Source organism: Chlorocebus sabaeus, chromosome 10 (genome assembly GCF_047675955.1).
Source record: "Chlorocebus sabaeus isolate Y175 chromosome 10, mChlSab1.0.hap1, whole genome shotgun sequence".
Lineage (NCBI taxonomy): Eukaryota > Metazoa > Chordata > Mammalia > Primates > Cercopithecidae > Chlorocebus > Chlorocebus sabaeus.
Window position 1 is genome coordinate 107,026,681 of NC_132913.1, and position 26,602 is coordinate 107,053,282.

Here is a 26,602-nt window from a genome sequence, read left to right on the forward strand (position 1 = left end):
CTACAGCCCTCGGTCCCCAGTGTCGCTCACTGCACAGAGGCTCCAGGCAAGGTCTGCCCTCCCACATCACTCAGAGAGGCAAGGAAATGAGCTGTAGCACTTTTATTGTCTCCTGACACCTCTGGTTTCCCTGTCTCTCTACCCCTGCCCAGGGTAAGGGCGCACGCCTTCCAAGTTGTCCAAGGGCACCTGCCTGGCCTGGTTCAGTCCTCCTAGTTACCTGCAGAGGAATGACTCCACATGTGGCTGGGGAGAGAGTGGGTACCACCTTTCTCTCCCCTGGCAGAGCCTGGACACCAGTACAGGAAGAGCTGGGGCCCCAGGCTATGCCCTACCCTTTCTGGGTCTTGGTCAGGGCTGTCTTGGCAGCAGGAAGGTGGGGATCAGCTAGGGATGGGGCACAGCACAGCACCTGAAGGGAATGCTGGGATTCGGGATAAAAGGTGGGATGTCTCCTACGTGGAAGAGGAAAGAAAGAGGCTTCTGCCGAGGCTGACATGGAACTTGCTGAGATGGGTAGAGGCAAGCTGGGCAGAGGGCAGGAGGGAGGAGGGACAGGCTAGAGGCAGGCAGTGTTGGGGAAGTGGGGAGGAAAGGAACTGGTAGAAACAGGGCTGTTCAAGAGAGACAAGCATGGTCCAGCGGCAGGAGAGAGGAGAAGCCTGGCAGGAAGGGGCGCAGAAAGGTGGGAACAGCTGACCAGGAGCAGCTGATCTGAGCCAAGCGGTTCCAGGTCTTTCCAGCCCTAGGTGTGCTCTACCCTTCCCCTCCCCCATCCCCACCCCCAACGTATCCCAGGACCCGTTGCCACCCCAAGTCCTGGAAAGCCAGGTGTGGCTTAACCCATCAGCTCCCAGGCGCTCTGGCCCTCCTGCCTCTGCCCAGTTGACTTTACTCACCCTCTACCAGCAGCCGTGTGTGGGCGCTGTCCTGGCCGGCCTGGCAGCAGTAGGTGCCCTGGTCCTCAGGTCGAACGTCATGGATGACCAGGCTGTGGGTGGGGCCGTGGCTGCGCATCTCATACTTATCTCCCGGGCACAGCTCGGCCCCCTCCCGCAACCAGCACACGTGGCCCCCCGAGCGGGACACAGTCACCTCCAGCACCGCCCGGCGGCCCACCAGAACGGTCTTCTCGCGAGGGGGGTGGCGGCACATCTGGAGAGGCAATGCTGGGGATAGGGGGCAGGAGCTTAAGTTAATAGGGACACGCATGGCCCCCAGGAGAAGAGATGCATCTTCCCTCCCTGCAGCCTCCACTCCTGGCCTTAGCCCTCTAGGCCAGTCCGTTCCCTTGCACCTCAGACCCAAAGTCTCCTCTTCCCGGGGAAACGCGCTGCCCTCTGTGACCCGGCCCAGGACAGCCTCTCGCGGGGAGGGGAAGAGAGAGAGGCAGCGTTCTTGGGGCCAGCCCCAAGTCCGTCAGTCCCATGGCAGGAGACAGAGGATGTACTCTCTGTGGCTGCCGCCCCAGGTGCTTACCCTCCACTTCCAGTAGAGCCAAGGACTGGGCGGGCCCCGCCTGGAAGCGTACTTCACCGGCGTCTTCGGCTCGCAGCTCGCTAAGCACCAGAATGTGTTTCTTCCCTGGGGGTGAGGGGGTCGCTAGCGAGGCCGGAGCCACCTCTGAGGAGCGCTAGGGACGAAGGTGGGGGCGCAGCAGGCCCCTGGGTCGGTTCGGACACCGTTAGTGTACGCGGAACACTAGGGTAGGCGGAACCGGGATACCGAGCGGGAAGACTAGCGGTCCGAGACTCGGGGCTGGGGGCGGGGGAAAGACTGGGGACGAGGCTCAAAGGGCCGCGGGGCGGGGCCCGTCCGAGTCAGAGGCGGGGCTTGTCCCGGTGGGGCGGGATCTGTCCGAGTCTGGGCGGGGCAGCGAGGGGCCCGAGAGGGTAACCAGGAGGCCAGACCTTCCTGTCTGATGCGGACGCGGGCTCCGGGTCTCAGCGGGCGGCCTCCGAGCTCCCAGCGCCCTGTGGTCTCGACCTCCGATACGATGCACTCAAACGTGGCGCCGTCGCCTTCGCGGGCGCTCACCGACCGCAGCTCGGAGAGCACCGCCACCGTACGTTCTGGGGCGGAGCCCGGGGCGTGAGCGGGGCGGGGTGGAGGGCAGGTGCCGGCCACGCCCCTTCCACGCCCCCTTTCTAGAAGCACGCGCGGTCAGCAGGGTTGGGGGAAGACCGCTTCGCAAGTCTCATGCCCAAAGCAGTGCCCAGCCTCCGCATCACCCCATACCCACCGCGCACGGTCAGGCGGACCGGCCCGGCGCGGGTCGTCCCCACCGCGCAGCTGTAGGTCCCGGCGTCCGAGGGGCCGCAGCGCCGCAGCTGGAGAAGGCGGCGCGTGCCGAGGGCCTGGAGCCGGAGCCGCGGACTGGGAGTGAGCGCGTTCCCGTCCTAGGGGCGGGAGTTGCAGAGGGTCGGGGCGGGCCCGGCTGGGCACAGGCGACCCCGGCCCTGGCAGGCGGCAGCACCCTCTGTTAATGCCAGGCAGTCTCGAGGCGCGTTTATGCGTGTCTCGTGTTCCCAGCCTGGGGTTGGGCTGTCCCCACGCCTTTGGGGTCGTGCCAGGAGCCTCTTTGAAAAAGTGTCACTTTTTGGGGACCTTAGGGCCGCCAAGGTGCTCGGGAAGCCCAGAGCCAGGTATCGATCACAGGGGACATGGGCACGGATTCTGGAGTTAGGCAAACCTGGATTCAAATATGGACTCTACCTTTTGTCTGCCCTTGGGTAGGTAATTTGTTCCACTGAGCATCAGTTTCCTCATAGGTATCACAGTGACAAGACCTACCTCCTAGAGTTGTCCTTGGAGTAAGGGATAAAATATAATGCAAATCTTAGCACAGTGCCAGGCACATCCGCTTAAGTATTAGTTGTTTCTGTCTGGGGCATTATTATTGTTGGTGTTATGTTGAAGTGGGCTGGGCTGGGGCTGGGATCTGACCTTCTCCCAGGTAACATCAGCCAAAGCTTGGGAAAGCTCGCACTCCAACGTAGCTGTGTCGCCCTCGGTCACCTCTAGGTCCTGTGGCCCCTGCACGATGGTCACTGGGACCTCTGGGAGTGGGAGAGGGAGGACAGTGCAGAGGGAGCAGGATGGGGACCAATCTTGTAGGGACAAGGAGGACATACACTTGGGCACAAGGTGTCAGTAGAGGACACTAGCGAGTGGGGGATGAGCTGGGACAAGTGGTCCAAGAAGGATCCGTCAGTGGTGGGGACGGGGGGCGGGGGCGGTGGGCAGGGCCACAGGGCCAATGGGTTAGGAGTGGCCAACCGGGAGTCACACTTTAAGGTGGTCAGTGGGGGAGAAGCTGGGGGCCAGAGGGCAATGGGGAAACAAGCAGAGATGCCAGTGGAGTGGTCAGTGGGAACATCCTGGGGCTGGAAGCAAACATGGGGGACACTCAAGCAGAGTTGCTAGTGATGTCACCCTCAGGCAGTCAGTGGATTTGAGGGACTGGACAGGCAGAGGGAGCCATGGCAGGCAGTGTAGCCAGTAGGGTCACAGTTAAGAGTGGTCAGTGGGGTGGTGTGCAGGTGGGCAGACAGCAGTGACCACAATGGCATAGGTATGCTCACAGTAGCAGAGTCAGTGGTTGGCTGAGCCTGGGGCAGTCAGGGGCCACACTCAGGCAGGAGTCTCTGGGGCCACACACGGCCTAAGAGTCGGAGGGGGGGGGTCACACTCTGGCAGGGATGTCAATGAGGGCCACACTGAGACAGGCATGGTCAATGGGGGTCACACGAGTCGGGGGTCAGTATTCATGCCTGGGGTGAGTAGGGCCACACAGGTCAGCAGGCAGGCTGTGGTCCTGGAGCCACACCTCTCACAACAAGTCTGGCTGCGCAGCGCAGGGAATCCGCCGTGAAGGAGACGCAGCCTGAGTCAGCCAGGCCCAGGCCTTTGAGTACCAGTCGGTGACTGTGGCCCTCTGAGTGGATGTGACACTTGAGCCCTGGATGCAGCCGGACTCCACCCCGGGCCCACTCCCCGGTTACACCTTCCTGGGACAGCTCCAGCTGGAAGGTGGCGCTGCCTCCCTCACTGACGGTCACGTCCTCCAGAGGCCGCAGCACCCTCAGCTGCCTTGCTGGCCGGGGGAGATGGAGAAAGGGAGGATGAGGCCTCCAGCTCTGGGCAGGGACTGCAGTCGATCCTCATCCCTTGGCCCTGCCTACACCCCCCAACACCCAACCTAAGGTCCTGACCAAAAAAGTTCAGAACCAGTGTGCAGGAAGAAACGGGCACAGCGGACAGACTTGGCAGGGGGAGGGCTATATTAGGGTTAGGAGATGAGGGCACAGGAAGGGAGAGAAGTGTAGTTAGGGGGTCATGGAGTCTGGGTGAGGGGTACTGTGACACTTGAAGGAGCATGGAATTTGGCGTCTGACACACTAGAATGGAACCTCGCTCTACCACATAGTTTGTGTACTGTGTGATCTTTGGCAAATGGCCTGACCTCTCTGGGCCCCAGTTGCCCCAGCTGTACAAGGTGAATAACACTGGGACACAGGTTTATTGTGATGATTTCTTGAATGAAATAAGTTAGAACAGATGTGTCACCAATGACAACCATTCACCAATCTCTGTGTAAGAATTTTCATCTCAGTTAATGTTCCCAGAGACACTTGAGACGGGGATCAACCCCATTTTAAAAATTTGAGACAGGGTCTTGCTGTCATCCAGGCTGGAATGCCATGGCATGATCATAGCTCACTACAGCCTCAAACTCCTGAGTTCAAGCAATCCTTCCACCTCAGCCTCCCTAGTAACTACCATGCCCGGCTAATTTTTATTTTTTTTGTAGAGACGGGTTCTTGCTATGTTGCCCAGGATGGCCTCAAACTACTGGCCTCAAGGGATCCTCCTGCCTTGGTCTCCCAAAGTGTTAGGATTACAGGCGTCAGCCACTGCACCTGGTCTCAGCCCCATTTTTAAGGAGACTTGGCTCAGAGAGGTTAACTTGCATGAGGTCACACAGGAAACAGAGGGCTCCAGCTTTGGCTAGGACGTGTGGGGTGCTGTTTGCCAGTCATCCCTGCTACTTAAGTGGGTATGTGTATCCCTAGAATAGGATGCCCACGGCAAGTCTTTCTGGAGAATATTTGTGTTTATAGCAAAGCCAACTTGGAAATATGCAATGGAATGCAAAATCCACATGGACTTCTAAGGTAAATAAAAAATATTAGAAAAAGAAAAGTTTTGCTTTGGGCAGGCTGCTGCTGGGACAGCCATGGTTGACTTTTCTCAGCGGTGAGGGGCACTTTGGTGGGGGCCTGAGGGACTCCAGGACAGCCAGAAAAGGCTGTGCTGTGGGGTGGGTAATGCATTAAGAGAGGACAGGGCACTCACGCCTCACGCTGAGCCTGGCCAGTGTGCGATCGTGGTGACTCTCACAGCCGTAGGTGCCCTGGTCAGCTAGTATGACACCATGGATGTAGAGGCGGTGGATGTGCCCATCCTGGGCCATGGACAGGCGAGAGTCGTGGGGCAGGGGCTGCCCACCTCGTACCCAGCGCACGGCCCCCGCTGCACCCACTCGGCCTGTCTCCACTTCGAGACACACGTCCTGGCCTTCCTCTGCCCGCACGTCCTGCAACCGCCGTAGGAACAGCAGCTCTGTCTCTGGTGGGGAAGAAGGAGGCGGCCATGGAGCCTGGTGGGGTTGGAGGCTGGCCCCTTGCTCCATCCCACTGGTCTGTCCCTAGGTAGACGGGCAAGGCTGCTGGGGTCCGAGTTGGGAGTACAGGCACAGGACACAGAGCACCTCATCCTCATCAGGACCTAACCTCGAACATGGAGCCGGGCACTTGTGGTCGTGCTCCCTGCCCGCACAGTTACGGTCCCCGCATCGCCCAGTTGGCAGCCTCGCAAGGTTAAGATGCGGCTTGAACCATTCTGGGCCATCTCCACCTGGGGCCCTGGAGTGACGACGGCCCCATTGCGCAGCCAGGTGACATCAGCATCTGGTGGGGAGACTTTACACCGGAACGTGGCATCATCGCCCTCGTGGACAGTGAGTGGTGTCAGCTCCGAGACCAGCTTCACTGGCAGTGGCTCTGAGGGGCACGGTCAGGCAGTGAGCTGGGCTGGGTCTTTTCTCCTCTCTCGTTTTCATCCCCTCCTCAGGGTACAGGCCCTCATCCCCAGTCATTTAACAAACCTTCCGTGAGGACCTACTATGTATCGACCACACGGGTGGCCCAAAGGACAAGATGCCAGCTCCCTGCCAATTCTTTTAGTCAGTTCCTCGCAATCCTAGCCTAGCACCCCACCTCGGTGATGCACTAATAATATCATTTACCAGGGACCCTATTTACAGCATTTACTTGTCACAACAGGTCTATAAGACAAGCACTATCCCCTCTTCAGAACTGGGGCTCACACAGGTTGAACAACTTTGCCAATGTCACACAGCTACTGGAGCACAAAATCCAGACTGGAACCTGGGTGGGTGGACTCCAGAGCCTCTGCTTTTAACCACCAGTCTATGCCTTTTTTTTTTTTTTTTTTTTTTTTTTTTTTGAGAGGGAGTCTCGCTCTGTCGCCCAGGCTGGAGTGCAGTGGCCGGATCTCAGCTCACTGTAAGCTCTGCCTCCCAGGTTTACGCCATTCTCCTGCCTCAGCCTCCCGAGTAGCTGGGACTATAGGTGCCCACCACCTCGCCCGGCTAGTTTTTTGTATTTTTTAGTAGAGACGGGGTTTCACCGTGTTAGCCAGGATGGTCTCGATCTCCTGACCTCGTGATCCGCCCGTCTCGGCCTCCCAAAGTGCTGGGATTACAGGCTTGAGCCACCGCGCCCGGCCCAGTCTATGCTGTTAACCCTATCACATGAGGGTTTCTGGAAAGGGAAGCCCTGAGCCCCTATCCAAGTGATGGTCATGCACACCCTGGTTGGAGCCAGAGGCAGCAAAGTGGGGATGGAGGGGTAAGGGGGCCCTAGAGTGTATCAGGTGGTCCTTGGGGTGCCAGAGCCCACAGGGTTTGAGGGGTACACTGTTACCTTCCACGCTGACAAGAAAGATGCGGCTGTCCTGGGGCGCGTCACACAGGTACTCCCCAGCGTCCCCACTTCGTGCCCCCTGCACCCGCAGCACCTGCCTGGCCCCGGCCTGCTCCAGCTGCACCCGCCCCTGGCTTGCCAGTCGCTCCCCGTCCTTGTACCAGCGCACAGGGCCCCCTGGCCCAGAGAGGTGCACCACCAGCTCTAGGTCCCCGCCTGGGGTGCTCCGAACCCTCGTCTGGGCTGCCTCAGGAGCTACCACCCGCACAGGGGGCTCTGTGGAGTCAGAGTTGGAGGTCACTGGGGGGGAGAGGCTCAGGGCTTTGAGGAGGGCAGGGGGAGGCATGATGGGGAGGGTACTAAGAGAAGCGGGGCCAGGGATGGGCAGGACATGCTGGAAAAGCAGGAATCCTACAGGGTTTGGGGTGCCACTCTCAGGCTTAGTGCCGAGGCTGTACTCACCAGCCACCTGGACAGTGAAGCTGAGGCTCGGGGCTCCTGGGGCTGCTCCCGACTGGCAGGTGTAGAGCCCTGCATGGGCTAGGCCTGCAGCCTGGATGCAGAGGACTCGGCGGGGGCCCTCGGCATGGAGCTCTAAGCCCTCGCCCTCCTGCACAGGCCTCCCATTGTGGCTCCAGACCACAGGGGCGCCAGCCCGGGACAGTTCACAGCTCAGCACCACTGGCTCCCCCGGGGCCACACACAGCAGACTTGGGGTTGTCTCTGGAGCAAGGAACTGCACTGGGGGCTCTGGACAAGAAAGGAGGGTGTCAGCGCATGCTTGCTCTTGCCTCCCTGCCCCAGGTTGGCCAGGAGCACTCACCAGCCAGGATGACATTGAAGGTGATGGCCTCATCCCGGGTCTCACACACATACTCCCCGGCGTCCTCAGGCTGGGCATGGGGCAGGGTCAGGGTGCGGGTGGGCCCCTCAGCACCCAGCTGCAGGGCATCTGATGCCTCCACTTCCAGCCCATCCTTGTACCAGCGCACCTGAGACCCAGCTGGGGCCACCTCACAGCGCAGCTCCACGCGCCCTGGAGCCCCAAAATGCAGATCCAGGGAGCGGGCTGCTGGGTGCACAATCCTCTCTGGTGGGGCTGGTGGGTGGTCAGAGAGAGGCGTACATGGGCTTGGCCAGCGGGCCTCTCCTCCCTCACCCACCAGATCCTCAGCCCTCCCCACTGGCAGCCCAGCTCTTGAGAACGGTGCCAGCTGCAGTCCATGGAGCAGCTGCTGTGTGCCAGGCACTGTCCTAAGAACCCTGTGTTTTTCAGTCAGTTACTCTGACCACCCCCAAGAGGTGCACAGCTGCTGGCTGCACTTCACAGCTGAGGACCTGAGGCCTTTTTAGAAGAAACTGACTTGCCTAAGGTCACACAGACAGAAAGAGGCGGATCTAGACTCACCCAGATCTACACAGCTCACTCCATACCCACCCCCACTTCCTATCCCCTTTCCCTGCCTTGCCTCTGATGCACTCGTTATCACCTGACAAACCATCCCTTATTTTTTGTCTGTTCATCCTCGCTAGAGTGTAAGCTCTGTGAAGACAGGAGGTTTAGTCTTATTGGTTCACTACTGTATCCCCAGCATCTAAAACAGTGCCAAGCACATAGTAGTTGCTCAATGAGTATTAAATGAATGGATGAATGAACAAATGGTTCTAACTGCTGGGCACCCTCCCACCAGGCCTCTGGTCCTGACTTGATGTGACCAAGCAGGATTCTGATGGCCGAACACGAGGAAGGTGGATAAGGGGAAGGCTGGGGATGGGGTGGGGGAGGTGGGGCTAGGTGGGTGTCTGTCCCTTAGCCCCCTACCTCTCTACCTCCTCTGTGTGCTGCAGAGACTGCCCACCTGTGACAGTGACAGTGAAGAAGGCCGAGTCATCTCCAGCGTCGCATACAAACTCCCCCCCGTCCTCAGGCTGGGCAGCAGGTAGCACCAGGCGGCAGCGTGGCCCATCCCTCTCCAGCACCAGGGCCTCGCTCTCCTCCACTTCCAGCCCATCCTTGTACCAGCGCACAGGGGCATCCTCCCGAGACAGCTCACACATCAGCACCACACACTCCAAGGTCACGGCGATCAAGGTCACCTCATCGCGGGGATATATGATCCGTACTGGAGGTTCTGCAGGGTGGGGACAACCACAGCCTGTCACAAGCTCACCGTCAGCCTCTCTGGAGCCATTTGGCAGCATGAAGTCCCCATCACCCCCATGATAATGAGAATAATAAGTAAAATAATAATAATAAGCAATAATGGGTCCACAGTTTGTTCTCTGAAATCCCTGGGGCCAGAGGTGTTACAGAATCCAGAATGCTTTGGATTCCAGAAATGATGCATTTCTCATCTATCACATACCTTCCTCAGCCCCCATGGGGGCCTCCCCCTTCATCAGTCACATTAACATGTCTATGGTGTAACACATATTACATTCACCCTAAGCAGGATATATTGAAAGATACAGAATCTTACAGATACAAGAATATAAGATACTCAAATCTTACAGATATATAGCTATAGCGATATTCACCCTCGGCAGGATAATTAAAGCATAGAAATAGCTTCAGAGCAATCAAGCTCAGGTTTTACTGAAATGACTTGGAATACAAAACTTACAAAAAGCCTTTCGACTTTGAGAGTTTTGGAATTTTGGAACTATGGATAAGGGATGGTGGATCTGCAATAGCAAACATTGATATGACACTTCCTAAGGTCCAGGGACAGTCCCAAGCACTTGAAACATTTAACTGTCACGGCAATCCTAAGAGGAAGGTAGTGTTTTATCCCCATTTTCCATATAAGGGACTGGGCACAGAGTGATTATACAACTTTCTTAAGGTCACACTGGCTACACCCACTCTGGGGCAGGAGGAAGAAATACCCTCTGTTAAAGGGAGGCTCAGACCCCACAGGTAGTGGCAGGAATTCCAAGCCAAGGCTTGCAGGAACTCAATAATGCTTTTTGCATTCAATGTCTGTCTGAGAGTTCCCCAGGGGTGCTAAATGCTGATTCTGAGAGCTCATCTCCAAGTTCTGGTCACTCCTCTGCAGAAAGGGAACAATGTCAATATTAGAGGTGACCAGTGCATGGAGCCCAGGCCTGCCCACACCCCCGCTGCCCCCAGGTTCCCCCAGAATCTTCAAGTTTCAGGGAGACTAGTGCTCCATTAGCCTCTGGCCCCCTGGTGGCTGGGCTGAGGAACTGCTAGCTTCCCAGCCGGAGGGGCCAGGGTTGGGGGGTGTTTTATAGGGGCACGCATGGGCGGGGGTAACCACAAGCTCCCCACTCAGCACCCTCGCCTCCATGGAGATTCCTGCCTTGAGCCACATAACCCGCCTCCCCCATGGGCTTCCTTGCTTTAAGGGTCGTAGGCTGGTCCTCTGGGGCCGAGCCAGGAGAGACCAGAATGCAGCTGCCTGAGGGGTGGGGAAGGTGATGAGGGCAGGGGAGTGAGGACAGGGATCAGTGAGGGGACCAGGGTGGCCACCCAGCCCCGGGACCTCAGCTTGGTGTCAGACTTGATTTGCTCTGGCCTAGAGCAGAGGTGGTGTTTGTGTGAACTTCCCTGTGAAGAGACTGATTTTTGTGGGGAGTCTGGTGTTTTGTGGGGAGCCTGGTGTTTTGTGGGGAGCCTGGTGTTTTGTGGGGAGCCTGAGCATGGGCTAGAGTTTGTGTGTATGCGGCCATTATGTCTGGCCACGGCTGAGTGGGAGAGGGTGAAGGTGATTACTACAGGGCAGAATGTGTGCAGAAGGCCTCTTAGGCATTGTGGGCTTGTGTGTGCAGGGTGCACTAGCTGGGGTGCAGGGAGTGGGGGGCCCTAAACAGCTCAGTATGGAGCATGACTTTCAGGGCAGGGCTGAGGGAGGACAGGACTATAGCCACAGTAGGATGAAGACTCCAATGCAGCCAGAGGGGTTCTGTGCCACGCAGAGCTGCCTAGCCCTAGGGACCCCCAACCCTAGACACACACACTGGGCTGAATGCTGTGAGCCGTCGCCCCGAAGTCTCCAGCACTGAACCTCCGTCACTTCCACAGTTGTCCTGTGCTTCTCCTGCTTTGAATATTCTCCCCCAACCTCCTGCCCATACCCCACCCCACTTAGCTCCAGTATCAGCTTTGAAAGCACTTGCTGTCGCCAGGCCAGGGTGGTGGCTCCCAGCCCAGGGACCCTCGACAACCCATGCTGTAAGATCCTGGAAGGCGTCTGGCTTTCCTGCCAGGCTGTGCACTCCTGGAGGGAAGCAGCTGTGTCTGCGCGCTGTTGGCTCCTGTGTGTGGAAGGGCAACTTTCTCCGAGGCCCTCCCTGACCCTTCTGCTCTGCGCTCTTGAGCCCTCTGCCCTTGGCCCTCACAGTACTTATCACCAGGTGTCACTGTACATTTATTTGCACGTTTATTGGTTTAACACAGAGGTCGCAAACTCAAATGCCCACAGGGGCCAGGTTAGGTTAGTGGCTGAAGCAGTCTGGGGAAAGGCAAAAAGCAATGGCAGGGAGGTGGGACAGAGGAATGTGGGCTCCAAACTAGGGGGGCAGCTGCTACTCAGTGCCAGCTGTTCGTCGCCATGGGGGGAAGCGGGACCAGAGCCGCCGGGTCTTCGGCTTTTTCAAGAGGATGCATAACTCCGGATTGTTATTTGAACTGTCCTGACTTTGGTAAGACTCTGCAGACCAAACAAAGCACATGTGTGGAATGCACAGGGCCCCAGGACTGCCCGTTTGCGACCCCTGGTAAACAGCTGTCACCTCACCTAGCCTGGCAGCTCTCTCAGAATAGGGACAGTGTTTGCATTACTCACCTGCTACTCCCAGTGCCTGATCCAGGGAAAGTGCTCAGTAAATGAGCTTTGGAGCAGAGCTAGGCCTGGCCTTGGGCACCGGGGAGGGGCTCATTTCCTTGAATAGGGGCCCGGGCTCATCTCAGCAAGAACCTTGGCACATGCACCCGCAGCCCACACCTCCCTCCTCCCCAGGGTGCTAGCTGGGGCTATGTGGCCAGCTCCTCCAGGGCTCAGGGCTGTCTCTGTGACCCCAGGGAGCTGGGCTGGGCCCACACCTGTGACGGTGAGAGTGAAGGAGGCCGACTCATCGTCGATTTCACACAAGTACTCGCCGGAGTCCTCGAGCTGGACAGAAGGCAGCACCAGGCGGCGGACAGTGTCTTCTTTCTGCAGGAGCAGCGCGGGGCTCTCCACCACCTCCTCTCCATCCTTGGTCCAGCGCACCTCTGCCCAGGGCCGGCATAGCTCACAGGTCAGCACCACACGCTCCAGGCGCACCGCTGCCACATACACCTTGCCGCTGGGATACACGATCCACGAAGACACGTCTGGAGGACAGGGACAGCCACTGCTGGGCATGAGGGGTGGGCCAGGTGTGCCCTGCCGCCCTCCTTGATCCAGTTGTGTCCCCTACCCCTGGAAAGGAGGCCATGTGTTGAAGAGGGACCTCCCAGAGACTGCATCTCACAGCAGCTAATAGTTACTCACAGCTAGGGACACATGAATACAGCTGTCACAAAAGCACAGCAGACTTTGTGCTGCACAGGAGCCACACAGCGGGGACCACGGGGTCAGCCTCGGCTGTAGAAACACTCCACATTCTCTGGGTTGGGACGGGGATGGTATGAAGGGTGGAACTGAGGAAAGGAGGGTTGGGTCCCCAGATGGAGCTGGGGGTCTCCTCCTCCAAGAATTTTTGGCCCCTCTAGTGCCTGAGACCACCTGCCCTAGACTCTGCCCTACCCTGCAATAAACTCACTGTCCCCAAAGATTTCCCTTGGTACAGGTTTTTAGGAGAACAGAGAAAGCAGGGCTTCCTTAGCCAAGACCAATGTGCTTATGATAACACGTTTCCTGAGTGTGACTAGACCATAGCTTGAGGAGAAAGGGAGGCGGTCTGATCTGCCAGCGGGAGGGCAGCAGGGGCGGGGAACAGTGGCCCAGGAGTGAAGGTGTGGCAGCTGCCCCAGCAGGAGCAGGGGCACCTTCCCCCGTGCCTCTGAGGCCCACCTGGCCCCCCACCTGTGATAGTGACGGTGAAGTAGGCACGCTCATCTCCAGCAACACACTGAAACTCGCCCCCGTCTGAGGGCTGGGTGGCGGGCAGCACCAGGCGGCGATGGGGCCCCTCGTTCTCCAGCACCACGAAGTCACTCTCCTCCACCTCCTGCCCGTCCTTGTACCAACACACAGGGGCGTCCTCTCGGTCCACCTCACAGGCCAGCATGACACACTCGGAGGTTATGGCATGCACGAACACATGCTCTCGGGGTTCCACGATGTGCACGGGGGGATCTGGGTGGGGAGCAGAGATGGCATTGCACAGACACCCCCACACAATGAGTCCAAACTAGCTGTGTGGCCAGGAGACACTGTTTCTGCACAGGAGGACACTGGGGGAGGGCTAAGGCCCTGCTGTGTAGGGACTCAGGGACAATGACAAGGAATGCTGAGGGCATGGCAGATGAGGCATGGCAGGAGACCATGTGGCATCAGAGTGCTCTGTGGGTCCCCAAAGGATCAGAGGTGGTGGAGTGAGTACATGGAGAGGAGGCGGCACAGAGAGTTCACAGAGTGGCAGCCACCATTTGTCTAGGCTGAAGGGAGGTCACTGTCACAAGTCACATCAGGGCCATGCTTACTGCCTCTATTACAAGACCCCAGGGCAGGCAGGAGGTGAAGGATGATCCAACTAGTGGCAACAGTGAGACAGCCACTCTCCAGGTAGTGGGTGCCCTGTCACTGGGTGCATTCGGGCAGGGCCCCAGTGTGGCCCCTGGCAATAGTGTGGAAAACAGGACTTCCACTCAGTGAGATGAGTGGGATCTGTGCTTCCCAAGCTGCTCTCTCAGAGAGTCTGCACTTGTTAAGAGAGGATCGTCAGGCTCCACCCTGGATACTGGGGCTCTGGACAGTCCAGGGATTTATAACCAGCTTCCAGGAGCTTCCTAAAGCAGCCAGCCTATGGGCTGCCTTGTGAGAACCACGGGGTGACTGCACTCAATACTTCTGTTGGACTCTGAGGCAGCAGGAATAGAATAATCATGTGTGTGTCTCCAAGCTATGGCGTGACAAAGGTCACAAAACCTCTTACAGCCTCTGTTTCTTTGCCTGTGAACTGGAGATATATTGCCCCTCATCTAGTTGTGAGGATTAAATGAAAGAGTGTATACTGAAAATACTTAGCATAATGCTTGACTCAGAGTAAGCGCCCAAAAATTGTTCGCTCCCATCTCTCCTCCCCTTAATTGCATTTTGTTCTGCCACCCAACCCAGCAGAGGCTACGTGGACAGCGAGACAGTGTTAGCATATCAGGAGTTTAGGAGGCAAAGGCACGCTGTGCATGGTGCACGCCTATAATCCCAGCTGCTCAGGAGGCTAGGAAGGAGGATCGTTTGAGCATAGGAGTTCAAGGCCAGCCTGGGCAACAGTGAGACCCTCATCTTAAAAAAAGCAAGCAAGCAAGCAAGCCAGGCATGGTGGCTCACACCTATAATCCCAGCATTTTGGGAGGCTGAGGCGAGCAGATCACTTGAGGTCAGGGGTTCAAGACCAGCCTAACCAACATAGTGAAACCCTGTGTCTACTGAATAATAAAAAAAATTAGCTGGGTGTGATGGCACGCACCTGTAGTCCCAGCTACTTGGAAGGCTGAGGGGAGAATTGCTTTAACACAGTAGGCGGAGGTTGCAATGAGCTGAGATCGCACCACTGCCCTCCAGCCAGGGCAACAGAGTGAGACCCTGTCTCAAAAAAAAAAAAAAAGCAGCAAGTGCAGAATTATCTGAAACATGTCCCCTGGGCCACTGGGCTTTCCCTGTAAAGGACTCCCCCAAGTAGGCAGCAGACCAGAGGGCATGGCTTATGCGGCCCCACAATTGGCTGCAGGAGCCCAGGCTGGCGTGGTTCCTGACCTTGGACAGTGACACCGAAGAAGGCCGAGACCCCTTCTGTCCTGCACTCAAACTCGCCACTGTCCTGGACTTTGGCCTCAGGCAGGATCAGACGGTGTTTGCGCCCATCCATCTTCACCACCAGCAACTCGCTCTCCTCCACCTTCTGCCCATCCTTGTACCAGGTCGCTGGGAAGTCTACCCTTGAGAGCTCACAGGTCAGCACCACCCGGTCTGAGGTTGTGAAGGTCAATGATACCTTGTCCTGGGGGCTCACGATATGCACTGGGCTCTCTGTGTGGGGAGAAGCGCAGATCAGCACCCCTCCCTCCGGTGCATGGGCTCAGTGTTGGATGCATCAGAGGGAATCACTGCTGTTGTTGGGGTTTTTAAAAATAGGCTTAGGCTTACACACCAACCTGTAAGAGCAGGGCTTTGGCTGTGGGTAAGAATTCCTAGGGAGTCTGCTAAAAATGCAGAATTCTTGGACTCCCAAGCATGCAGGGGCCAGGAAATCTGCATTATAAACCAGCCCTCCAGGTGGTTCTGCTGTCAGTGAGCCGGGTGCCCATTTTGGAAATGCTGCTCTGGTTGCTGGTCAGGTCTCGCCTGGCCCTCCGCCTGCGATGCTGACAGCGAATCACCCCAAGACCCGGCGCATGGGTGCCAACAGATTCCTTGATTGGTCTTACAAACTCCAGCAATGGTGACATGGCACATGCTAGCGTGATCCTTGAACTTTCAGCACCCCACCTCCAGCTGTCCTCCTCAGGGATGCCTTGTTCCCCTCCTTCCCCCTTTCAACAGGTGGCACAGTGTGATCAGGAGCCAGACTGCCTGGGTTCATAATTCAGCACCTGTGCTCATTAGCTCCATACTTCGAGCAAGTCGCTTAACCTCTCTGTGCTTGTTTCCCCAGCTATAAAACGGGAATGTCAGAAGAACCTATCTTAAGTTTGAGACAAGCCTGGCCAGCATGGTGAAACCCTGTCTCTACTAAAATACAAAAATAAGCCAGGCATGGTGGTGCATGTCTGTAGTCCCAGCTACTCAGGAGGCTGAGGCAGGATAATCGCTTGAACCCACAAGGTGGAAGGTGCAGTGAGCTGAGATCGTGCCATTGCACTCCAGCCTGGGCGACGGAGAGAGACTCCATCTCAAAACGAACAAACAAACACGAAACAAAACAAAACAAAAAACCCTACAGGACCATTGAGAAGATTGTGTTAATGTACGTAAGGTGATTAGGACTGTGCCTGGCAGGCAGAAAGTTGCAGTGACAGTGTCAGCAATTAGACAACTTGGCAGGAGGCAGTCAGGGACTAGCAACCAGGGTCTGTGTCTTTCAAATGAGATGACAAATGTGACAGAATTCTGTAAACTACAAAGCACTCCAGAGAATTGGGATATGATGCTGACATATATCAAGATAACAATGCCCTGGATGTTACATGTAAGTTGAAATTGGCCTTCCGGACCTCTGAGCCCTCAACCTGAGCCCATCACGGATGCTCCTTGCTCTCCTGGCCCCGATACAAGAAATGGGACCAACATCTGCCTCGTTTTGCCAACAGGACTTCTGTGTCTCGGCCCTCTCTGCCCACTCAGGTCCCCACCGGCACCAACCTTGGATTGTGAGGGCAGCTGAGTCCTGCACGCCAGGGCAGCTGAAGCCAATCAGGGCACCACTGTCCTGGTGCTTGACGGCATGCAGGATGAGTCTGTGCTGCAGGCCTTTCTGCTCCATACGGTACCGCAGGGCCCCAGGTTCCACCTGGCCCTCTGGCTCATTACTCTTGAGCTCTTCCCCATTAAGGAACCAGGTACCCTGAATGATGGTGGAGAGATCAAGGGAGAAGACGGCATCTTCCCCGTCGTATACCTGCACATCCTCCAGACCTGCCACCAGGCGAGCTGTGGGCACTGCGACAGGGACAGAGTGCAGCTGTCAGAACTAGAAGGGGTGGCAGAGGGCAGAGGCTGGCAAACGGCAGGCCTGTGAGAGGACCAGCACTGAGGGCTGGGGAAGGGAGGAGAAGCGATGGGCGGGTCTGGCAGGACCAACTCACCAAGGTGAGCAGAACCATGGAACACCACGTGGGGACTACGGCCATGTCCGCTGACTGTGCAGATTCGGAAGCGGTAGTCACCCTCGGAGGGCACACAGTCGCCTGGCACCTCCACGGCCCCGGCTTTCTCGATGCTGAAGCACTGAATCCAGTCTTCAGAGCCCACCTCCTGCCGCTCCAGCCGGTAGATGAATGGGGTCTCGGGAGCTGGATCGGGAGGCTTCCAGGTCAGCAGGACCGTGTTCTTGTGGCCCTTGAACATCTCTGCTGATAGGGGGGGTCCTGGAGGACTGTGCTTGACACCTGAGACCAAGGCAGGGATGTGTTCCGGCCTTGCTCGGACCTCCACAGCCCTTCCACCTTAAATCTACTTCACCAACCCAACTGTGGCATCTGGCCAACCTTTTGCCCTGCCCTGCCTGTCCAGAGGCCTTCCTGCCCTCACATTTGACTCTGAGCAGCGTAGTGGTACGGGAGTTGCCCAGGCTAAAGGTAACCTCGCCAGCATCTTCTCGGGTGACCCCTGGAAGGACCAGGGCATGCATGTGGCCCGAGCTGCTCTGGCAGATGACCGGCAGCTCCTCCCCATCACGGCTCCAGCGTCCCTCAACTCCAGCCTCTAGAGTTTCCACCAGCAGCACTGCGTTCTCTCCTTCCAGGACGTCGAGCTTCCGGGGCAGGCGCTTCAGGATGGGCCCTGAGATGTGGACGGGAAACCATCAGCCTGGAATCTGAGCACCTGCCTGCCTCCGCCTCAGCCTCTTCCCCATGGGCCAGCTGACCTTTGACTGTGACGTTGGCCACGGTGCGCACCCGGCCCCGCATCTCACACAGGTAGACACCATCATCGTCTGCCTTCAGCCTGTGGATGATGAGGCGCCGGACAGTGCCCTCTTCGATCTGCTCATACTTGCGGCAGGGCAGCAGCCGCTGGTCCTCACGGAACCAGGCCGTGGGGATGCGGGAGTTGGGTACTTTACACTCCAGCACGGCAATCCCGTGCTCACGGCCCTCCACGTCCTGCAGGGGCCGTGTGAACCGGAGGCGGGGCTCTGTGGAGAGGGGAGAGATAAGAGAGGGCTCTGGAGAAGGGCCAGACTAGGAGTAGGACGCCTCAAATCGCATTAGCTCATGCCATGTGCTCTTTATGCAGAGCCAGCGGGCACTGTGGAATCACAGAAAACTACCAGAAGGGAAGTGGTGGTTCCTAAGATGACCTAAGTTCTCATCCAGCCCTGACACTAGCCACATCACCTTGAGCAAGTCCATTTCAACGCTTCTGGGCCTCAGTCTCCTTACTTGTAAAATGGGGAAAGGGACAAAAGGGGTTGGATCAGATTGATGATTTCCAAACTGTTCTCTGGGGTCCTCTAGGCCCTAGATTGGTGATTTTCAAACTGTTCCCTACGCCCTCCGCCCCAGGCATTTCACATATTCCACAAGGGTCTGAGTAGAATTTAAAATATTTTAACCCTTTTCTTTTTTTCTTCTTTTCTTTTTTTTTTTGAGATGGAGTCTCGCTCTGTTGCCCTGGCTGGAGTGTAGTGGTGCAATCTTGGCTCACTGCAACCTCTACCTCCCCGGTTCAAGCAATTCTGGTGCCTCAGCCTCTCAAGTAGCTGGGATTACAGGCACGTGCCACCACGCCCAGCTAATTATTTTGTATTTTTAGTAGAAAAAGGGTTTTGCCATGTTGGCCAGGCTGTTCTCGAACTCCTGACCTCAGGTGATCCTCCTGCCTCAGCCTCCCAAAGTGCTGAGATTACAGGAGTGAGCCACCTCGCCTGGCTATTTTAACCCCTTTCAAAAGTGTATTTCAAAAGAAAAAAAAAAAAAAAAGAAAAAAAGAAAAGAAAACAGGATGTTAGAAACTAGAGAATTAACTCAGGCTGCTGGAGAAGCAAGTTTCAGTGTGTGTGTATGCAACTCTGGGAAGCTCCTCCAGCCTTCCCTCGGGGCTTTTCTTTCCTGATGGAGGTCCAGATCAGCACCAGCCTGACAAATCTGTGTGCATTGAACTGTACCAGTGAGGCCACCACCGCAGCCCAGGGGCCACATGCTTGACTGCATGCCAGGTAGGACTCAGGAGAATTTACCAACTTTTTTTTTCCTCCAAGAGAAAAATCTGGACAATAACTAGTGAAGGTATAATCCTTTGCGTTGTGAAGAAATCCTATTATGGGGAGCGTTACCTAATGGTGAGTTTGGGGTGTGCTTTTTTTTTTCCCTTTGAATTTTCTGTTTATGAGAATGTAACCGTTTATTGGATATTGTTGGTGATTCAACATTGAAATATAAACCTTCCCTCCTTCACCTTCCTCTTCTTGCAAACGTGGGGAGTAGTTTAATCAAAGAACAGTAAAAACACGCAGGACATTTGTCCTCCCTTGTCTAGATTTCTACTGAATCACTTGTTTCTCAAGGTGACAGACGCAGCCAGGCTGTTCCCACAGGGTTCAGAGCCTGGACTCATGAATGCAGTCTTCACTTCAAATGCCTGTATTCAATAAAATAGCCTCCTTATTCTCACTGATGCTTTAGAAGTACCCGTTATACACGCAGACTTAGCAATTTAGGCCCACAAAATACTCCTTTATCTGTCTCATATATTGGGACTCTGGTTGTGAATTCAGTTGGGGAAGGAGAAGTAAAATAACAAAGACGTTGAAAACCACTAGGGGAGAAGAGTTCTACGGCCCTCCGGGTTTGTACATCAATCACTCCTTAGTGGTGTTCCACTATCTGCCTCGGAATCTTTTGGGGAGTTTGCTAAGAAGTTCCTGAGTACCCGGGAGACCTAGTAAATCCGAATCCCTGGAGAGCGGGAGGCGGGCGGGTTTGATATTTTAATATTGCCGCAGACCTCCTCTCCTCCAGTCTTCGGGCCAGCGCTGCGCACCGAGGAGGGCTGGTATTCGGAGGGCCTCGGAGGACACGAGAGGCCCCTCCCCAGGCCCCTGGCGCCGCCGTACCTTTCACGTGCAGCTGCACCGCGCTGAGCGTCTGGCCCGCCGAGTTGCGCGCGGCGCAGACGTAGAGCCCACGGTCCTTGGCCTGGCAGTAGAGCACCTTGAGGACGAAGCCGCCGTCGCGGTCGCGGTACATGAGGCGGCGGCGGTCCGGGAGCAGCGGGCGGCCCTCCCAGTGCCATTCGATCTCGGGCTCGGGCTTGCCCATCACGTAGCAGCGGAACTTGGCGTGCTTGCCCTCATTCACCCAGAAAGTCTTAGGCGCGCACTTGAGAGGCTCCACCACGGGCGCGGGGGCCTCGTCGGGGTCCGAGGGCGGGTTCTCAGGGGGCTGGTGCACCTGGAGCAGCGCCCCCGCCTGCGCGTGGCCGTGCGCGTTGCGGGCGTGGCACACGTAGACGCCGGAGTCCGGCAGCCGAGCTGCCAGGATGCGCAGCGCCAGGCTCGCGCCGGGGCCCTCCTCGGCGCGGCCGGGCTCGAGCGCGAAGTGGCTGCTGTCCCACACTTCGTCCAGGGCCATCCCATCCTTCTCCCAGTACAGCGTGGGCTCAGGGAGGCCCCCCGCCCGGCACGTCAGCACCACCTCCGCCCCCCGTAGCACCCACTGGGATCGGGGCCCCGTGAGGAAGACCGGGGCGCCCTCCCCGGACCCCGGCGGTGGCAGCGGGCGCTCGGCGGGCTGCGGCTCGGGCTCGGAGGCCGGTGGCTCCAGCACGGTGACAGCGGCCGCCGCGTAGGCCTCGCCCGCTGCGTTGCGGGCGCGGCACACGTAGACCCCGGCGTCGGTAGGCAGGGCGGTGCTCAGCAGCAGGCCGTGCTCCGCGCCGTCCGCCAGGAAACTCAGGCGTTCCGAGGCCGCCAGCTGCTGCCCGCCCTTCTCCCACACCACTACCGGTGGCGGCTCCCCCAGGACCACGCACTTGAGTTCCGCCTCGGCGCCACTTACCACCCGCACGGGCCGCGGGAAGCGCAGGAAGCACGGGGGGCTCCCCTGGTCCCCTGAGCTCGCCTTCATCGCGGCTGTCTCAGACCGCCTGCAGCGGCCAACGGGGAGGGTGGGCGGAGGGCGAGCCCAGGCCGGGGGCGGCGGGGCCGGGGCGCGGCTGGGGACCAGGCGCGGGGACCCGCGAAGCTCTCCCGGGCCTCCTGCTCCCGGCTCGCCTCCTTACCCTCGGCCCCAAGCTGCAGCTCTGCGGCGGCGGCGGCGGCGGCGGCTATTCCGGGGCCGAAGTCTGGCGCTCAGGGGGCAGTCCTTCCTGTTTGCCTCTCCAGCGAGGGGCCCCGCAGCCTCTCCTGCCCGCTGCCTGGCTTCCTGCTCTTGGGAGCCTCTCTTCCCAGCCCCCTCCCACAGCTTGGGCCTCTTCCCCCTCCTCCCTCCCACCTCCAGCCGCCAGGTCCCTAGCCTCCCGCCAGGCTTGGGCCTGAGTGGCAGAGGCGCCTGCAGCTGCCAATCCCAAAAATATTCTCTGATGACACAGCTGGAGGACAAGAGCCCAGACTGGCTCCACTGGGCTAAGTATAGAGCAGGCAGGACCACCTGCCCCCGGCCCTAGCCCCGGTTCTAGCCCCGGCTCCAGCCCTTCCCCCAAGGGCTGGCCGGCCCAGCAGCTGCTTATTGAAAGGGGCCCCAGAAGGTCTGAAGGGTGGTGCACTCTGTCTCCCTGACAAATGACACTTTCTAGGGCTGGCCAGCTGCAGCTCCCAGGCTCCTGTCCTACCTGATGTAAACCTCTGGATGTGTGTGTGTGAGAGTGCGTGCGTGCGTGTGTGTGTGTGTGTGTGTGTGTAGGAGAAGGGGTTGTAACGTTTGCTTGTATGAGGTTGCTTGGGGCGAAATCCTCCCCAGCCCCTCCCCCACATCCCTGGCGGGAGTGGGAGATAAGGCTCATGGTCACAGACATCTGCGTCAGAGATAGGAGGTCTCAATGCCACGGGCAGGGGCAACTCGGACTGTGGGGCGTGGAAAGGACTGGAGAAGACTGGGTGAGAAGGGTAGAAGAGGGTGGGTGTGGGATGGGGAGGGGAGAGTGGAGCTGCCCTGGGCAGACCCTGGCAGAAAGGGCACGGGGGAGGGTGTGGGTTCCCCGCTAGCAGGGCCAGGTGAGCTATGGTGCTGCCCCTACTGCTCTTCTTGCTGCTGGCCCCACAGGGTGGTCACAGCTGCCAAGGGCCGGAGCTGGCCCGGGAGCTTGTTCTGGCCAAGGTGAGGGCCCTGTTCCTGGATGCCTTGGGGTCCCCCGTGGTGACCAGGGAAGGTGGGGACCCTGGAGTCAGGCGGCTGCTCCGAAGACATGCCCTGGGGGGCTTCACACGCAGGGGCTCTGAGCTCGAGGAGGAGGAGGATGTCTCCCAGGCCATCCTTTTCCCAGCCACAGGTAACGAGGGTGGGGGAACTGGCAGGGTGACTTTGAGAAGCAGCAAGGCACAGCATGGGTTTGCGGGCCAGGTGGACCTGGGTTTGAATCCCAGCCCTACCACTCAGTGGCTTTGCAACAATAGGCCAGTTATTAAACCTCCTTATGCCTCGTCTCCCAATCTGTAAAATGCGTGATAACGCCAACCTCTCAGGATTAAGTGAGAGGCTGTACCTAGAGTGCATGGCAGGTGGGAGGCATTTGGGAGGTATGTGCTGGGAGACCAGGGGTCTCTAGAGATGGAGATGTCTGGGCTTGGGCCCCTTCCTGCCACCTTTCCTCCTATCTCTGCCTCTGCTCGCTGCTCCAGACCCTGTTTCTTTACTCCCACGTAGCTGAGACTGAGAAGCTATCAGAGATACAGGCAAAAGATTAGTTGGGAAACTTTTCTGGAAAACTAGTCTATCTTCTCTTGAGTTCCTGTCTTAACATATGTGCGTCCCCTTGTTCCACTGACTGGATGGATAAGCCCTCCTCCCGGCGGGCTTGCTTGTCATCTGGTCCACCTTTCTCTTAGAGAGGACCCCTGCCTCCCTCACTTCAGTCTGTTAGCAGCACAGTGGGGAGAAGGATGGCTTTGGGATCAGGCAAAATTCCAGTCTGGCCACTTAGTCGTTGAATGTCATTTCACCTCTCTAAGCCTCAATTTCCGTACCTGCAAAATGGACCAATTGTGACTAGATAATGAAAGAAGCCATGTAACAGTATAGTTCCACTTGCCAGGCCATCAATGGGTGCTGCTCCAGGATGATTAGTATAGTCTATGAGTGTGTCAGTGTGAGGATGCCAACTACACATTCTTGAAAGGACTCCCCTCTGTTCTGAGTTACAGCCCTCCTCCTCTTCCCCCTCCTCCTTGTTCTCCATTTTCTTCCTTCCCACTCACCTTTCCCTCCTCCTCCTTTTTTTTTTTTTTTTTTTTTTTTTTTTTGGTGTAAACTTGTCTTTTAAAAATGGAATTATTTTAAAGAATTTATTATACATTATTCCTGACATGCCAAAGATATAAAGAGTAATATGGGCCGGGCGCGGTGGCTCACACCTGTAATCCCAGCACTTTGGGAGGCCAAGGCGGGAGGATCACAAGGTCAGGAGATCGAGACTATCCTGGCTAACATGGTGAAACCCCGTCTCTACTAAAAATACAAAAAATTAGCCAGGCATGGTGGCACCAGCTACTCGGGAGGCTGAGGCAGGAGAATTGCTTGAACCTGGGAGGCAGAGCGGGAGGCGGAGGTTGCAGTGAGCCGAGATGGCACCACTGCACTCCAGCCTGGGCCACAGAGCTAGACTCCATCTCAAAAAAAATAAAATAAAATAAAAAAAGTAATACGGCTGGGTGTGATAGCTCACACCTATAATCCCAGCACTTTGGAAGGCGAAGGCAGGCAGATTGCTTGAGCTCAGGAGTTTGAGATCAGCCTGGGCAACATAGTGAGATCCTGTCTCTACAAAAAACACAAAAGTTAGCTGGGTGTGGTGGCACACGCCTGTGGTCTCTTAGGAGGCTGAGGTGGGAGGATTGCTTGAGCCCAGGAGGTAGAGGCTGCAGTGAGCCGTGATCATGCCACTGCACTCCAGCCTGGGTGACAGAGTAAGACTCTCTCTCAAAAAAAAAAAAAAGGTAACATAACAACCATCCATGTAGACACCACTCAGGATACTGTTTAACACTGTCTGGTGAGTAAGCATTGAAGTCTAATACCAATTCTTAGTGCTGGTGAAGTGGAGAGAGACAGGGCCTCTTACACACTGCTGATGGGCATGTTAATTGGTAAAACCACTTCAGAGAGAAGTTGGCAATGTCTTCTATTTTTAAAGTCCTTTCATGATGAAATTTAAAAATGGGGAGCCTACAGAAGCTCTCCCAAAACTCAGGAGAGTCCCCACATCCTGGAGGGCATGGAGCAGAGTGCAGCCTATCATTGGCTCATGACTGGCAGCCACATCCCTTCTGCTGAAGAGGAGGGGTGCCAGGCCCTGCCAGTCAGGGCTGCCCTCTCCCTTTTCTTCTGTCTCCTGCAGGTGCCAGCTGTGAGGACAAGCCAACTGCCGGAAGACTGGCCCAGGAGGCTGAGGAGGGCCTCTTTACATACATGTTCCGGCCATCCCAGCACACACGCAGCCGCCAGGTGACTTCAGCCCAGCTGTGGCTCCACACTGGGCTGGACAGGCAGGGCACAGCAGCCTCCAATAGCTCTGAGCCCCTGCTAGGCCTGCTGGCACTGTCACCGGCAGGACCCGTGGCTGTGCCCATGTCTTTGGGCCATGCCCCCCCTCGCTGGGCAGTGCTGCACCTGGCCACCTCCGCTCTCTCACTGCTGACCCACCCCGTCCTGGTGCTGCTGCTGCGCTGTCCCCTCTGTACCTGCTCAGCCCAGCCTGAGGCCACGCCCTTCCTGGTGGCCCACACTCGGACCAGACCACCCAGTGGAGGGGAGAGAGCCCGACGCTCAACTCCCCCGATGTCCTGGCCTTGGTCTCCCTCTGCTCTGCGCCTGCTGCAGAGGCCTCCGGAGGAACCAGCTGCCCACGTCAACTGCCACAGAGTAGCACTGAACATCTCCTTCCAGGAGCTAGGCTGGGAACGGTGGATCGTGTACCCTCCCAGTTTTATCTTCCACTACTGCCATGGTGGTTGTGGGCTGCACATCCCACCAAACCTGCCCCTTCCAGTCCCTGGGGCTCCCCCTACCCCAGCCCAGCCCCCTTCCTTGCTGCCAGGGGCCCAGCCCTGCTGTGCTGCTCTCCCAGGGACCATGAGGCCCCTACATGTCCGCACCACCTCGGATGGAGGATACTCTTTCAAGTATGAGACAGTGCCCAACCTTCTCACGCAACACTGTGCTTGTATCTAAGGGGTCTAAGGGGGGTGGGTCTTCCTTCTTAATCCCATGGCTGGTGGCTAAGCCCCCACCATCATCAGCTGGGAGGAAAGGCAGAGTTGGGAAATAGATGGCTTCCACTCCTCCCTCCTTTCACTTCTCTGCCTATGGGTTACCCTCCCCATCCCACTTCTGTCTCAATAAAGAACACAAGGCATACAACTTGGCATACGTTCTCCAGCTTCTCCGATATGGAGTTGGGCCCCCAGGAGCATGGGACTGTGAGATCCCAGGTCACTCAGCCACACTTGACCCTGGAGACATGAAGTTCAAGAGCTATAACTGGATGTGTATCGGTCAGGAATCTACGATGCTTGGGGATGGCACAATAGTGCTCCAAGCTCCTTGGAGAGCCACCCTGGAGACAGAGCTGGACTCGTGCAAGCTGAACCAGACATGTCAATCAGGGTGCCTTCCCTGCACACCTAAGGGAGACTGCTGCACTCACGTGCCCACATCCAAGGCAGCCATAAGTCCCCTCCCCTGCCATTCCTTTTTTTGTTGTTGTTGTTGAGACAGAGTCTCGCTCTGTTGCCCAGACTGGAGCGCAGTGGCCAGATCTCAGCTCACTGCAAGCTCCGCCTCCCGGGTTCACGCCATTCTCCTGCCTCAGCCTCCCGAGTAGCTGGGACTATAGACGCCCGCCACCTCGCCCGGCTAGGTTTTTGTATTTTTTAGTAGAGACGGGGTTTCACCGTGTTAGCCAGGATGGTCTCGACCTCCTGACCTTGTGATCCGCCCGTCTCAGCCTCCCAAAGTGCTGGGATTACAGGCTTGAGCCACTGCGCCCGGCCCCCTGCCATTCTTTGCCCCGGCTGATGGGCACTTAGCCCAAGGTCAGGTGATTTGTAGCCTGGTCAGAGATTGTGACCTTTGGAGCCACACTGAGACAATTGTCCAGAGTTGGCCAGATCTTGGAGTCACTTGGGAAGCTCGGGTGGGATGTAAGGGAGAGATATATGTGTTGGCAGCATCAGAAAGAAATTAACAAGGGCAAAGAGGTAGTGTTGTGTTAAGGTTAGATCACCTGACCAAAAGACCTGAGGATTTCGGTTTGCCAAGGGCCCTTCTTTGAATCCGTCACTGACTCTTGCTGCAGACTTCGTGAGGCCTCCTGCACTAGGATTCCAGTTCATGAACTCTTTGGCTCCCTTGACGTCCTCTGTACATCTTTATATAATCCCTTAACTCAGCCCTTAGCATCAGAAGAGTGGAAAGACTGAGACTATTGCCAGAAAATAGAAAAGCTTTTTTGTGAATTTGTGCGTGCAGGGCACGGTGCAAAACAGTACTTTTCTTTTTTCATTGCGTTTCCTATCAGTCCATTCTGTCTCCGGATTTGGACATT

General features: G+C 57.1%; 2 protein-coding genes across 10 annotated transcripts; one reads left to right on the top strand and one right to left on the bottom strand.

Moving 5' to 3' along the window:
• Positions 1 to 87: 87 nt before the first annotated feature.
• Positions 88 to 21,284, bottom strand: OBSL1 (obscurin like cytoskeletal adaptor 1). Of its 9 annotated transcripts, XM_007966417.3 has the most exons (21): positions 19,959 to 21,281; positions 17,769 to 18,038; positions 17,432 to 17,683; positions 16,987 to 17,289; positions 16,544 to 16,840; positions 14,939 to 15,211; positions 13,046 to 13,318; positions 12,079 to 12,351; positions 8,870 to 9,142; positions 7,834 to 8,109; positions 7,473 to 7,760; positions 7,011 to 7,286; positions 5,796 to 6,065; positions 5,359 to 5,631; positions 3,830 to 4,096; positions 2,947 to 3,059; positions 2,243 to 2,399; positions 1,911 to 2,072; positions 1,480 to 1,584; positions 900 to 1,169; positions 88 to 220 (listed from the first exon to the last, which is right to left on the bottom strand). In XM_007966417.3, the coding sequence occupies exons 1-21, from the start codon at positions 20,968 to 20,970 to the stop codon at positions 213 to 215; spliced, it is 5,691 nt and encodes a 1,896-aa protein (XP_007964608.2). In that variant the 5' UTR covers positions 20,971 to 21,281; the 3' UTR covers positions 88 to 212. The 9 variants fall into 9 exon arrangements, 8 of the variants coding, with proteins under 8 accessions (XP_007964608.2, XP_007964609.2, XP_007964610.2 ...); XM_007966418.3 differs by lacking the exon at positions 14,939 to 15,211 and having other exon boundaries at positions 19,959 to 21,284; XM_007966419.3 differs by lacking the exon at positions 7,011 to 7,286.
• An 18-nt stretch (positions 21,285 to 21,302) lies between these two features.
• INHA (inhibin subunit alpha) lies at positions 21,303 to 25,421 on the top strand. The gene is made up of 2 exons (XM_007966416.3): positions 21,303 to 22,330; positions 24,395 to 25,421. Exons 1-2 carry the CDS (start codon positions 22,063 to 22,065, stop codon positions 25,225 to 25,227), a joined length of 1,101 nt encoding a protein of 366 aa, XP_007964607.1. The 5' UTR covers positions 21,303 to 22,062; the 3' UTR covers positions 25,228 to 25,421.
• Positions 25,422 to 26,602: the final 1,181 nt, after the last annotated feature.

What these genes read in the sequence shown, in the direction of transcription:
- INHA (XM_007966416.3), top strand. Translation starts at nt 22,063, where the DNA reads ATGGTGCTGCCCCTACTGCTCTTCTTGCTGCTGGCCCCACAGGGTGGT. An exon ending in CATCCTTTTCCCAGCCACAG is followed by an intron (nt 22,331 to 24,394) that starts GTAACGAGGGTG and finishes TGTCTCCTGCAG; the next exon opens with GTGCCAGCTGTGAGGACAAG.
- OBSL1 (XM_007966417.3), bottom strand. Translation starts at nt 20,970, where the DNA reads ATGAAGGCGAGCTCAGGGGACCAGGGGAGCCCCCCGTGCTTCCTGCGC. An exon ending in GGTGCAGCTGCACGTGAAAG is followed by an intron (nt 18,039 to 19,958) that starts GTACGGCGGCGC and finishes CCCTCTCCACAG; the next exon opens with AGCCCCGCCTCCGGTTCACA. An exon ending in GGTCCGCCTGACCGTGCGCG is followed by an intron (nt 2,073 to 2,242) that starts GTGGGTATGGGG and finishes GCTCCGCCCCAG; the next exon opens with AACGTACGGTGGCGGTGCTC.